General features: G+C 36.7%; 1 protein-coding gene across 4 annotated transcripts in view; it reads right to left on the bottom strand.

The window, feature by feature from the left end:
- Window positions 1-11,937, bottom strand: part of LOC18438905 (esterase/lipase/thioesterase family protein) — a 29,440-nt gene extending 17,503 nt beyond the window's left edge. For all 4 annotated transcript variants that reach the window (XM_088848232.1, XM_006849081.4, XM_088848233.1 and 1 more), the window contains exon 1: window positions 11,611-11,937. Coding sequence is in view for 3 of the 4 variants with exons in the window: in XM_006849081.4 (XP_006849144.1) it covers window positions 11,611-11,907 (297 nt within the window). In the remaining variant the exon portion in view is untranslated. The remainder of the gene's footprint in view (window positions 1-11,610) is intronic.
- Between the last annotated feature and the right edge of the window lie 3,093 nt (window positions 11,938-15,030).

Here is a 15,030-nt window from a genome sequence, read left to right as displayed (position 1 = left end):
TAGGGATTGAGATCATATGAGATCCAAGATCAGGATTGCAGGATCATCATAAGCAGGAAGTTCCCCATAAAAGAAAGCGTGGTAAGTACACCCTAAAGTCTAGGCATCTCAATCCCACTATGTGGGTGAGCTCAATCCAAACTTAATTATGATTGAATGATAAATTATACAGACCGAGCTCCATCAAGTTAAAAATCAATGTCGTTGACAGCACTTAACTAGAATAGAAATATATACTATTACACAATATGACAATATGCTGCTACACTATACTATAATACTATGCGGTGTTTAAAAATGCGGACCGCCCAACACTTAGGCGACCGCCTCGCCCAGGCCCAGGCAGCCTACCCTAGGTGGCCGCCTAGTTGCCTGAGAACCTGCCTAAGAAGGTGCCCAACACCCACCCCTGAGTTACCACCCAGGGCCAGCACCCGCCTAGGGGCAGAAATGCCCCTCGTTGAGCGACAGTTTTAGATCGTTTTTTAATAAAAAAAAGGGGGAAAATTGTGGGTTTTAGGTTCTTTTAAAACCTATACCGCATTAGAGCCTATTTTAGATAGAGAAAAACTCCAAAAAACTAATTTTTGTGATTGCCATAGGATCGAAGGATTACAAAAAATCGATCCAAGTATCACCTATTGATATTAGATTTAGTTTTGGAAGTTTTAGACGTCTATTAGAGGGGTTTTTAGAAGATTTGATCTTAGAAAACACCTTAGAAGTGGAAGTTTGGAGATCAAGCAATCAAAGTTAATGAAAATTTTTATTTTTTAAATTGTTTATATTATTTTGAGATGTCTTCTTCGGGATCTAATCAAAGTGGTGATCCGGGTAGGAAATATGGCTACAACCCGAATCCTTTGGATAAAAATTGTATAAGATGCAATTTTTGTGAAAATGATACAAAAGGGGGCATAAACCGGTTCAAGAAACATCTTGCCGGTATCAAGGGGGATGTTGCCCCATGTAAAAAAGTTCCTGATGCCGTTAAGAGGAGATAAAAAACTTATGCGTCTTGTAAAAATGAAAAAAGAGGAGAGACAAGCATCCATAGCAAAGATGAGGTTTGGGGTTCGGATCAATTATGATGATGATGATAGTGATCAGAATGGGGAGAGGTGTCAAGAGGTAAAACAACAATCCCAAATTAGGGGCAAAGGAAAAGGAGTTGTAATTGCTTTTGGGAGTGCGCGCCTAAGAGGCCTCAAGTTAGAGGGTATATGGATTGTTTTTTACCCTGGCTTAACCCTGAGATTGCAGGAGAGAAAACAAATAAGCAAACCACCATTGAAAATAGACTCAAGAAAGTAGAGAGAGATAGAGTTGCACAATATGTTGCTACATGGTTTTATGAGGCGAGCACTCCTATCAATACCACTCGCCTAAGCAGCTTCTATACCTTGGTAGAGGCAATTGGCCAATTTGGCCCTGAGATGAAACCCCCAACCCCATATGAGCTTTCAGAACCTTTTTTAAAAAAAGAGGTGAGTATCATCACGAGGGATATTGTTGATGTTAAGAAGCAAGCATGGGCTCAATATGGAGTTTCTGTTATGACCGATACTTGGAGTGATAGGAAGAGAAGAAGCCAGATGAATTTGTTGGTGAATTGTCCTTTAGGGACTGTTTTTTTTAGGTCTATTGATGCATTTGATTATAACCGTGATGCCCATTACATATTCCAAATTATGGAGAAGGGAATCAAGGAGGTTAGGGAGCAGCATGTTATACAGATTCTCACAGATAATGCTGCTCCTAACGTTGCTACTGCTAATTTGTTGCGAATAACTTACCCTAGAATACACTGTGTGCAACACATTGTATAGACCTCATGCTTGAGGCTCTTGGAGGTTTGAGTGAATTTTCAGGTGCAGTGAAGAAGGCAAAGTAAGTTATGAATTTCATTTATATCCACACTCTCACTCTCAGCATGATGCGCAGATTTAAAAAGACGAAAGAGATTGTGAGGCCTGGGGTCACGAGATTTGCGACCTGGTACTTATGCCTAGATATCATTCATTCGAAGAGTGTCCAGTTGAAGCAAGATGTTTACCTCGAATGACTGGAGAGCAAGCAAGTGGTCCAAGGATCAGGTTAGGAAGAAGATGAGAGACATTACCCTTTCTAAGGCTTTTTGGAGAGGGGTGAAGGGCACCCTTAAGGTATTTTTTCTACTTGTCACAGTCATTCTCTTGGTTGATAGTTACAAGCCTTCTAAGGGCTACATATATGCGACAATGGAGAGATGCAGGAGAGAGATAACCCAAAACTTAAATGATGATGTGAGCCGATAAGCTTATTTAGGATATTATTGATGAGAAGTGGGATACGCGGCTACATCAACCATTGGATGCAGTTGGTTATATTTTGAACCCAGCTTTTTTTTATGTTGATAGGGATATACGCACAAATGACACAATTAAGACTAGATTTAATAATTGTGTAGATGTGCTAGTCCCTATTCTGGATATCCAAGATATTATATGCGTTGATGAGCTAATAAGTTACCAGTGTGGATTAAAGTTTTTTGGGCGTCCAATGGCGATGAGGCAAAGGACCAAAACTGATCCAAGTAATAATATTCTTAAGTTCCTCAAGTTCAAGTTCCATTTCATGTTTTGTAGTTTGTTTTCCATACTCTATAAATCTATAATTCTATTATTCATATCTTAATATTTCATATATAATTAACAATTGTAAATTTGTAATTCACAATCAATTTGTAGCCAATGGGTGAAGCCAACATGAGTATAGTGCTCCAAATTTACAAAAGTTGGCTATTCGGATCTTAAGCCTAACCACTACCTCGTCTGGGTGTGAGCGAAATTGGAGTGCTTTTGAGATGATAATTTGTGGAATTTGAGTACTTTTGAGATGGTAATTTGTATTAGCAATTTAGTATTTTAATAGTTATTAGTTATAGTTAGTTAGTTATTTAGTCTTAGACTCTTAGTTTACGTATGTCAGTTGTAAATTTGTAGTTTTGTAGCATTACTATTATATATTTAAGTATTTTAATTAGTTTCACTCACATTTGATTTTATTATATTCATACAAAGAAAAGGAACATGTTTGAATCAAAGAGGCTCAATGATAGTCTATGTCAAGTACAATCAATACTTGAAGGACACCCCCTCAGATCAAAAAATATGGACAATGCTATGGAGTGGTTGGTTGATGATAATCAGGTTGAGAAGCATGAAGGATTGACATGAGATATGATCATGAAGGCCTCAGGGACATCTGCCGACCCTCCTAGGGTCACTAGATCTTCTTCCCAAAGGACGAGGGTTATGTCGAGGAGTGAGATGATTTCGATGATGATGGCTTCGGCTCCGATGCATATGATGTAGATGCAGCTGACCGTATTTTTTCTGATGATGATTGAAGAGTATTTTGAGTCTTCAAGTCTATATATTATATTTCTTTTATTTTTGTTTTCCTCCGCTTGGTTGTGTATTGTGCATTTGTGGTTCACTGGTTTGGTAACTTTGGTTTGTAAATTTTAAGTTTTAACTATGTGTGGAGTGTGGACTCTAGATAATTCATAATTGGATATAGACTTATGGAGTATGGAGTAGTGTATGTGACTATGTGCTCTATGGACATGTGTATTATAGACATTTGATGTGCCCTACGTCCCTACCTCTTGTCTTATATGTTATACAGTTATACTGTTAGACTATGGACATTTTGCTTTCGATTGAGCCGCCCAGGTTCTGAGCGTCCACCGAGGCTCTAGGCAGCCTGGACCTCCCCAGCCGCCTAGGCGTCGCCTAGCATTTTTTGAAACTCTGATAGTATGTTATACATGAATATTCTACTCTATTGTATTGTATGCTACTATATTTAAATTCAGGGCAGTATTCACAAAAAACCCTTTTGTGGGATATTTAAAAAAATATTCCCACCACTTTGACTAATGTCCCTTTCTTATGAATTTTATTGATCCGATCAGAATTTCATGTTCTAATTTGGTCTTTTCTTTTCTTTTCTTTTCTTTTCTTTTTACACAAAGTAGTGTCAAAAACTGGGTTGGAAGTTGGAGATCCATCCCAATCAATCAAGAAAAATACATGTATTTAAGATTGATGGCAACTTGGGTTTCGACCCACATTTCTTACAAAAAAAAAAGGTGTAAGAAACCAGTTCGGAGGTTGGAGATGCCACCTGGCCATTTAAAAAAAGATTACAAGTTTTTAAGACCGGATCGTGACTCCTTGCTTCAACCCTCTTTCTTTGCAAAAAACTTGGGTCGAAATTAGAATTTTGAGCCCAAAAACTAGGAAAAGAAAAAAAGAGAAAAACCTTGGTTGGAACTTGGAGTACACAACGAAAGGCATTTTGGGGAAAAAATAAGAAAATCAAAGAAAAGAACATGAGTCTAAAATTCAAAATACAAGGGAAATTTTATAAACAGCACAAAAAGAAGGCATATTAATGAAAATTTGATAGAAAATACATCGTAGATAAGCATTGTAAATATTTGAGTATCTTTGTTTGTTGAATAGGATAAGGTTGTAACAACTCTACTCATCTTTAGTTCCTTGTTTGTAGCCTCCAACACGTACATACGCATCCAAAAAGTGTTTCATAAATATATGGGGTTTTCCCAAAGTAATACACAGGAAAAATACGATTATTTATTTGTTGACATGCTATCAAAGCAATTTTTGTGCATATTTGTTTTCTCTCTAGAAAAATAAGCACTCTCAACTTATGCAATTTTGGTCAAGGAGCAGTAGTTGCGACACCTGTTATATGGAGTTTTTGACAAAGTCGTAGAGCACCCTGTTGTTCGTGGTTTTCACAATTGTTTTCCATTGAGGTTGGTCTTTCATGATCACTTTTGCTTGGTCTTTCTTAGTCACTTTTGCTCATAAGGTCTTTGGGGTGTTCTATTTCTTTGGGGTTTGGTCTCTTTCTTCTGAGAAATTTGGTGTTTTATTCTCTCTCTAGTTTTCAGTTCATCCAACTCTTAGGTTTTTGAATTGTAGGTTCTCTTTGGGTTTTATTCTCTCTCTAGTTTTAAGTCCATCCAACTCTTTGGGTTCTCTCTACTTTGTTCCTTCTCTTTGTGACAAATTGGGTTGGGTTTTTGGGTTTTACTTCACTACAATCTTTGTGGTCTCTCTCTCTCTCTCTCTCTCTCTATTTTAGTGTGGCTGCTGAGCTACTGTTGGGTTCTTGGGTTTTACTTCACTAAAATCTCTGTGGTCTCTCTCTATCTGTTTTTTAGTGTGGCTGCTGGGCTACTCTCGTATAACAGTTGCTCTTTGGTACTCTCTCTCTCTCTCTCTAGCATTTTGGATGGCTGCTAAGCTACTCTCTCATACAGCAGCTCTCCTTGAGATACCTATCCTGGTTTGTGATTGCTTGCTGTGTACAACTACTCTCTCTTGTGGGGCTTCGTTAGTGCTAGTTTATGTACTAGCTTGTGGTGCCAGTTTGCTAGTTGGAGTTACTAGTTGGCTGCACACTAGTACTTTGGTTCTTGCAGTATTTTCTTCATCAAAAACAATAGATTAGTTCATCTATGGTTCTCTAGTTTGTTGGTTCTTGTAGAGTGCATCCTGGTTCGTATTGCTTCTCTATGCTTGACGGGGTGCTTATTGTTTGGTTCCCATGGCTGTGGTTTCTTTTGGTTTCCTTTATTGGCACATAAAAGTCTTATTTCCCTTTGGCTTTATTATCATGAGTAAAATTAAAAGTTTGCGAGACATCCGTTGATGCTCTTCAGTTAAGTTTTGGGCATTGGATGTTTCCCAGTATTGTTTGTGACCAAAAATGGATTCCTATATTCTAGCAGTCAAGCTGAATGGCCAAAACTATATTTTGTGGGGCTCTTATCAACGCAATTTTTTGGAAGGACGAGAATTATTGGTTTAAATTGATGTTTTTGTTGTTGAACGGTCAAATAGAGTTGTTGATTCCAAATGAATAGCCAATAATGCAAAAGTTAAGTTATGGATCATAAAGCCAGTCTGAGCCCTTTGCACACAGCAAAAGCTATACGCGAATACCTGAAGCGTGTATATCAGCAAACGAATGAGGCAAGAATGTTACAACTTGAGCAGGAATTGAACTCCCTGAAACAAGGATCAAAAGATATTCAAGAGTTTTATGCTGCAATGATGATGATCTAGAATGAAATGGATATGATAGATGTTGAGATTCCTACAAGGGCTATGGATACAGTTCTCAAACTTAAGATTCATTCACGCTCTAGTCAATTTTTAATGAAACTGGGTCTGAGTTTAAGCGTGTGTGAGCTGCTATTCTCAATCGAGAAGGTAGCCATGATATTGATAAAATTCTTCCTGGACCACTAGCAGAAGAGACTCGCTTAAAGTCACTTTCAATCCATGGTGATTATTCCAGAGATTCTACTCTTTTGGCTATTTCAAATAAAGGAAAAGGACGGGATATAAGCAAAGTTTAGTGTTATCATTGGCAAGAGATGAAACACTTGGCTAGTAATTACAAGAAGAAAAATGTCTGCAATTACTGCAAGGAGACTGGACACTTAATCACAGTGCAGAAAGCGGCTCTAAAATTAGAAGCAACCTCCTAAAGCATATGCTGCAGTCATTACCACTTCAGACACGGCCTCTGTTACTCCTACTCCACCTTCTGTTGTGCGAGCACTACCATCCATCCCCTCTCAAAGTTAATCAGCTCTCTTACACCTGAATTTCTACAACAAATCATACAAGCTCTCCATGTTTCTGGTTTTAGTAAGTCTGAGTTGCAAACTTGGCATTAACTTCTAGTGCTTCCAATCATATGATGGGCAACTTGACATCTTTGAAACAAGTTGTTCCATATAAGGGCACCCAGAGTGTTCATATTGCAAATGGTCAGTCACTTCCTGTAGAAAAAGTTGGTACATTGCTCATTAAACCTCCTAACTCTCCTCCTTTTATATCTTTCTAATGCTTTATATGCACCTAATTTACCAACCAATCTAATTTTTGTTGGTCAACTTGTCAAAAAAAATGGTATTGTCTATTTTTCCACTTCTGGTTGCTTGAAATAGGACCTGCGGACCGAGAAGGTGATTGGGAAAGGCCATTAGAAAGAGGAACTCTTTGTCATGGACTGCGCAACTGAGTCATCCTCTACTCAGTGTTTTTTTGCTCCTTGTCTCTGAAATAAATTCTGCAAATAAACTTTGGAGGCTCTGGCATTATCGTTTGGGTCATCCTCATAATTTGAATTTGACTTCATTATTTTCTTCGGGTGTGTTATTTACTAAAATTGATATCAAGACTGTGCTAGATAAATCATGTGCAGATTGTCTTCGTGCCAAAGCTGTGACATTTACCTTTCAGTTCTAATGAGAGTCGTGTCGTTTTTGCCTTTGATTTAATTCATAGTGATGTATGGGGACCAGCACCCGTTGCTTCCTTAACTGAAAAATATTATTTCATTTCTTTTATAGATGATTGGTCAAGATATTCTTGGATATACCTTTTGCATCGGAAGTCTGAGTTTTCAAAGGTGTTTAGGAAATTTCATGCAATGATGGTCACCCAATTTAACACGAGGGTGAAAATTCTGCGCACAACTCAGGGGGAGAATATATGTCAAAGGAATTCCATGATTTCTGGGCTAAAGAAGGCAGTCTACATCAACGAAGATGTCCTCATACACCACAACAAAATGGTGTTACAGAAAGAAAGAACAGACACATTCAATAAATAGCCAGGGCACTTCTTCTTCATACAAGTATGACTAAAGTATTTGGGCACAAGCCTTCTTAACTGGAGTATATTTAATTAATAGATTGCCCACTCCTGTATAATATTTCACGACTTGAAAAATTATTTGGGCATCAACCTAATTACTCTTTACTTAGAATTTTTGGATGCACATGTTTTGTTCTCTTACCTTCGACTGATAAAGCTAGATGCAAGGCCTGTCAAATGCATGTTTCTCGGATATGGGGAGACACAAAAAGGATATTGGTGCTATGATTAGGAAGCTAAGAAATTGAGAATATCCCAAAATGTGATATTTTTAAAAAATGTTCCATATTTTTCTAAAAATGTGTGTTCATCTCAATCATTGTCCTTGACTCCATCATCCACTACTTCCATCTTGTCTTTATTTCCTAACCCTTTACAGCAATTTGAACAATAGACTAGAGCTTCTCCAATTACGCCTTCACCACCACCACAGGAAACAAGTATTGTACCTACTCCAACTCCTCCCCCTTCCATTGCTAGTTCTTAGAAACAGGCAGCAGATAGTGCAGAGTGGAGTCAAGTAATGCAGACTGAAATTGAGGCATTGGAAGCTAACTACACCTGAGATTTGGTCCCGCTTCCCAAAGGTCATACTGTGGTCAGTAGCAAATGGATTTATACTGTCAAACTTAAGTCGGATGGCACATTGGATCAATACATAGCTAGACTTGTCGCAAAAGGTTACAATCAAGAGCATGGCCTCGACTATGATAAGCACCAGTTGCTAAAATGGCCATTGTCCGAACTTTGATTGTTGTTGCTACCAAACAAAATTGGGATATAATCCAGATGGACATCAAAAAAGCCTTTCTACATGGGGATCTATCTGAAACCATGTATATGAGACCGCCACCAGAGTACCCTACTTTGTCTACTTATATATGGTGCATAAATTACTAAAAGCAATCTATGAGTTGAAACAAGCACCTCGGGCATGGTTTGCAAAGCTAAAGAATACTCTTCAGTGTGCAAGATACCGTCAAAATAGCAATGACTACTCCTTGTTTAGTTCCTCCTCTTCTAGCGACCGTGTCTTTGTCTTAATTTATATCAATGATATCTTAATTACAAGAGATGATAATCACAGTCTACAAGCCTTGAACAAAGTCCTCCAAATTCTTTCCAGATGAAGGACTTGGGTCACACTTCATATTTCTTAGGACTTGAAATCTCCCAATCACTGGAAGGCTATATACTTAGTCAAAGAAAATACACCAAGGACCTCATAGCATTGGTAGGATTCACTGATGAAAGAAGGTAGACACACCATTGGAGATGAATGTCAAATATAGAAAGACTGATGACGACCCAATCATTGATCCAACAATGTATAGGAGGATTTTCAGTAGCTTAGCCTATCCTACTATGACACAACTCAATATAGCCCATGCAGTTCAGCTTGTCAGTCAGTTTGTTTCAGATCCTTGCAAATCTCATCTTACTGTTGTTCATCGAATTATTCGTTACCTCCGATCCACACCTGACATCGCCCTTTCATAGGATAGATCTTTGTCCTTGACCTTAAGAGCATATTCTATTGCTGATTTCACCGGCTGTCCAGATACACATAGTTCCACTACTAGCTATTGTGTCTTTCTCAGGACATCCCTGATTTCGTGGAAATCCAAGAAACAACCAACAGTGTCAAAGTCTTATACTGAATTAGAATATCGGGCTATGTCTTCTGCATGTGGTGAAATTATCTGGCTCAGACGACTAGTTACAGATTTTGGTATCATTTTGAATTCTCCAACCCCATTGTTTTGCGACAATTAAAGCGCAATAAAAATTGCTAGCAGCTCAATTTTCCATGAACAAACTAAGCATATTGAGATAAATTGCCATTTTGTTCGAGAAAAGTTTGAACACGAAGAAATCACACTACCTCATGTTCCTTCCAAGGATTAGATTGTTAATACTTTCACTAAGTCCTTGACTAGAGGGCGCCATGATTATTTGGTGAACGAATGGATGTTGATCATACACATTAGTTTGAGTGGGAGTGTTAGAAAATACATCATAGATAAGCATTGCAAATATTTGGGTATCTTTTTTTGTTGAATAGGATAAGGTTGTAACAACTCTACTTATCTTTAGTTCCTTGTTTGTATCCTCCAACGCGTACATACGCGTCCAAAAAGTGTTGTATAAATATATGGGGTTTTCCCAAAGTAATACACAAGAAAAATTCAATTATTCATTGGTTGACAAATTTCCCTAAATTGTTATATTCAAATATATAATACAGACCATACTGTATGCTAGTGTTTTAAAACCTAGAATATGCCATTCACCCTCCAATCCTGATCTAGATAGATGACTCCTGATCCAGATCAGTGATTTTTAAAACACGGGTATATGGTATATACTACCATACTATAGTAAACTGCTAGATTATAATACACTGTTATAGCATACTATTATACTATATAACATTTCTATAGTATAATATAATACTAGGCTATCTGGATTGTGTAATTCAAGGTATTGTTGCTTAGTAGGAACAATCAAAATTCATAACTTTAAATGTTGTAGAGAATCAAGATTCCCTTCCCCGGAGCACAAGAGCGAGATCCAAGAGCAGAATCAACCCTTGATTGGAAGATCCTGGTAACTATGATTGGCTAAAAGAGAGATGTGCAGCAAAAAACGAATTCAGGGCCAAAATCAGGTTTGCCAATATGCAAATGTATGCCCCAAAACATAGATGCACACCCATAATGTAGTTTGGCCCAAAGAGCAAAGCAAAAAGACTAGAACACAGTTTAGCAAAATTGTAGATGTGCATGCACAATAGATGCGTAGCAAGAACACAGCTTGCCCAAAACACGATGCTTGTCCCAAATCACAAAAGCATGGTTATAATGCAGTCAGGCAAAAATAGCGTCCTCCAAAACATAAGTGTGGGCATACCATAATGGGGGACAAAAATGGATATTAAAAACATTGGTTTCATCAAAATAGGCCATCGCTAAAGGTGTGTGTCTTGTCAGCATGTTTTAAATGGGACCCATTCTAGGTGTCAATGACCTTAGAACAAAATAGCACAGGTCAGTAAGCGTCGAGTGCACGCCAATTCACTCAGACCCAAAAGGTCTCAAATTCTCTTGTTCAAGTTCCTTTGAGTTCATCCCATCAAACATGGCGGCACAGTGAATCTAAAGGGTCCGATCTGGTATAATAAGACCTGGAATTACGGATGTTAATTAAGTTGTTAACTATATAGTCTAAAGCTTAACAGAATTATTGTCTCTACACATGGAGATCGAAGGGGAGAAACTCAGAGAGAGCAAGGAGGGGCTTGGAGTAGAAGAGCTTCAACTCCTGTCGAGATCGGTTCAACCTGGGTACAAAACAAGGAGGATAGAGCCCTTCTTATAAAAGGGAAAGCTTTCCATGTGTCCTTGTCCACATATATCCACAAATGTCCAGGGACTCAGCAGATGTTCGATTTTAACGAACGTCTAGGAATGCTCCGGACTAAATGTCACAAAGCATAATGCAAAGCTGGGAACCGGCTACAACCCGGTAACAGCATAACGCAGTGATACCCAAAAAGTGTAATCCATCAATGCACATATTCTTAACGACTGTAACCAGGGTAACCAAAAGACAAATCCAGCATCCATCTCAAACCAAAAATTTAATAGTTCAGCAATAGCGTACAAATTACAGTATTGAAATCAAAATAATCAGAATTTTCATGAAAATTCCCCAAAATAGCTCCAATTTATAATTTTGTTTATACAATAAAAAATTAAAGCCGTAAAATTCACTAACACTATGGTTCCAATTTGTATAGTCTCATATAAAAAGAAAAGTAAGCTTTAATAGCTTGGGGGGAGAGAGAGGGTACCAAGAGGATGAGGAGTGGAGCATCCAATGGAAGCTTGTCGCGGTCGCCCGCGGGCCAGTCGAGGGCAATGCTGCCCCCGTCGCTTGTGCGGAGGCACTCGCGCCTGTATACAATATGGGGAAGCGAGCGGAAGAAGGCGGCAAAGATGGTCTCCAGGTGCCTGTTTGCGCAGATGAGAGGAAAAGGTCCGTAGGGTTTTCTGAGGCTTTGGAAAGAGGAGAGAAGGGAGCTGCGCGCGCCCATCACCTCAAGCGTGCCCGCGCCTATGCTCGCCAGTGCAGGAGCCAGCGGTGCCATACAGGGGCAGCTGCTGCTGTGCCCAATTCCAATGTTTTAGAGAGAGAGATCGTTTATGGGAGGCAAAAGTAGGAGAGAGTGATCCAGAGAATGTTTACGGAGGAGGGAAAGTAGTGGTCACAGAAGGAGATATTCTCCCCTCACCCAACTCCTCAGCCAATTCCCAATATTCTCCTCTCACCCAACTCCTCAGCCAATTCCCATTTGTTCTTGGAAAATGGCTTGATAGGGCCGCAGCCCTATCAAAGTAAATACACCCTTGCCTCAAAATTAATCCAAAGTTACAATTCAAGCACCACAAAACCTTTACATCTCAGCATTATGGTAGTGAAAAAAATTATAATTTTAAGTTTTAAAAATAGTGCATATTGTAATAAATTATCTAAGATGCCCATTTCACTCAAAAATATGTATTCACAAGATCTATACTAATTTTAAAATTTTATATTTTATTGTTGGTGTTGAAAATTAATTTTAAAACAAGATTTTCTACACCATTTTCCGGATGAAGATTTGAGGTGAGGTTTTATTTTGTTTTTACAAAACCTAAGCCTACTCCCCCGAGCCCACCACTTTATTTCATGGGAAAGTATACTGTCCACGTCACGCGGACGGGTGGGAGGGTGCGATTTCACAAACTGGTATCAATGGCTAAAATTTAATTTTAATATTTTATTTTTATTTTTTATTTAAATAAATATTTCTGTAAATTTTGGGCTGTAGTTTCTTTTTTATAAATCTAATTAAATAAAAATAATTAAAGGGATATAAAGAAATTTCTTAATTTACTCTTATGGTAAGAATTGATTTGATGGCTCGGACAAACAATGAAAATTAAAAAAAACAGCATTCTTATTCGAATTACCTCGTCATCTTCAACCAATGCTTCAATATAATTACATGGAGTAAGCGCTATAGCTTGTTTCTAATACTCAGCTGCTTCATTGGACTTTCAAATTCCCTCGTCATCTTCAACTAATTTTGTGTTTCGATATAATTATCTAGAATAAGCGCTGTAGCTTGTTTCTAATACTCAACTACTCCATCGGATCAAGTCTATTCAATTTCAAAATCTCCTTGTCAGACATCCTATTCTTCCAGGTGGGGATAGGCCAACTCTTTTGGCCTTCTGTCTTAACCTACTGTATCTAATTAAATGAGATTTCTCATAAATCTATCTCATTTTTTTTTTGAATTAACCAAATAACCAAAAGAGATTAACTACATTATTTTCAAACTCAAATTTTCATCAATCAAATAATCAGCTTTATCTCTTCTTCTACCTTTAAATAAAAATAACTAAAACTCCTTTAAATTTATTTTGTCAATATTTTTTTATTATTTGTATTCAATTCTAATTATAAAAATAAAATTAAAATTGAAAATTCCCATTAATATCATTTTAAATTTAAAAATAAAATTCATTTATGACCTTTGAATGAGGCTAATTTAATCTGAGCCTTAAGTGTCCACAGCTTGTGCATGCAATAACATCCCTTATTTTATTTTATTATGGCTACCTGATGGGTCTCTTTTTTGTTTGTTTTTTTTTTCTCCTAATAAGTTATCAATACTTTTTGGTTGCAATTTGTATAAGAGTAAAGCATCACTTTGAAACGCCATCACAAAACGACCTTGCGCATAGAAAATCCCCATCTATTTCTACTACTGATTATAAAATTTGTCTGAAGAGTCTCAAGATTCTATTAAGAGACTCAGTGTCTATTGATCAATATAAATATACAAGATTATCTTAAATAGATAAGTATAAATGACAATAATATAAATAAATAAATCATAAATACATATACTATACTCAGACTTACCATATACTACAAGATATTTGCCCTACCCTTTCCATATATATTTTGATTACAATATACACATTTCATATTAACCTAGTACACAATATATGCTTTCCTTTCATACTCCCCCTCTAACTCAAGATGCTATGAGAGAGAGTAATTGGAGTTTAAACACTAAGTTGTAAAAACAAGCAATTAAACCTTGAGGTGCATAGTGTGACCAGTAAAATCAGAGGTTGCAAGCTCAAATTTCTTGATCAACAAGTACAGAGAAACAACAGAAAAAGGCTTACTAAGAAACGACGGATCAACAAGCATAAAAAACAGAAGGCTCGAATAAAGTAGGCTTGAGCAACAAACAAAACTGCAAATCTTCTCCAAATACAGAAAAATAGTTACGTCAGCCGATTAAACATAATGGCACTTGGAAGTACCAACAAAACTCAGTGCATATTCATGATCGATTTAGCTGCTCATAGATAAATAGATATAATTGAATAACATAACAACAAACTCTATCATGTAGAAAAGAACATGAACGAGTAAGAGATTTGATTTTACATATATGGACACAGCAAAGATGAATCTGGCTCTGATACTACGTGAAGAGGGTACCATTTTATATATGTTATTACAATATTTTGTCAACATTTAAAAAATGACCTAAATGCCCTTTCTAGATTTTCTAGATCTGAAATTTATATTTGTCGAAACTAAGAAAATTTGAATTTTTTAGATTCTCAAAATCTTAAAATTTTATATTTTTGGATTTTTAAAATCCATTGAAAATTTTGGATGTTCAATATCCTAAAACTTTCATTTTAGTGTCCCTTAAAAATTTTGGATTTTGAAAATCCGAAATTATTTGAAAATTAAATTTTTGGATTTTGGAAATCCAAAAAAATGCAAAATCCCAAAACTGCACCTTTTGGATTTTCAAAATCAAAAATTTTCATTTTTAGTGTCCAACATTTTTGGATTTTGAAAATCCAAAATTTATTTTAAATTTAATTTTTTTATTTTTCAAAATCCAAAATTTGCAATTTTGGATATTGAAAATCCACATTTTTTGAGGAAAAAATTATTAAAAAAAAGAGTCAGAACTACCTTTCAAGCAATGTTGTCAGATTTGTTTCGGAGTCTTCTTCGATTTGATGAGAAAAATGAAGCAATTCGGTGTTTCGAACAATTCGAGGGAATACTTCAGACTTTTTAAAAAATAATTTAGATACTTATATAAAAATAATGAAATTTAAAATAAAATTTCAAATATATATATATGAAAATTTCTTTGCGTAGGCTGAAGTAGACCCAAAGT

This window comes from Amborella trichopoda, chromosome 9, assembly GCF_054954075.1.
Source record: "Amborella trichopoda isolate Santa Cruz 75 chromosome 9, AtrichopodaSantaCruz75HAP2 v2.0, whole genome shotgun sequence".
NCBI lineage: Eukaryota > Viridiplantae > Streptophyta > Magnoliopsida > Amborellales > Amborellaceae > Amborella > Amborella trichopoda.
This window is presented reverse-complemented; position numbering and strand designations above follow the sequence as displayed.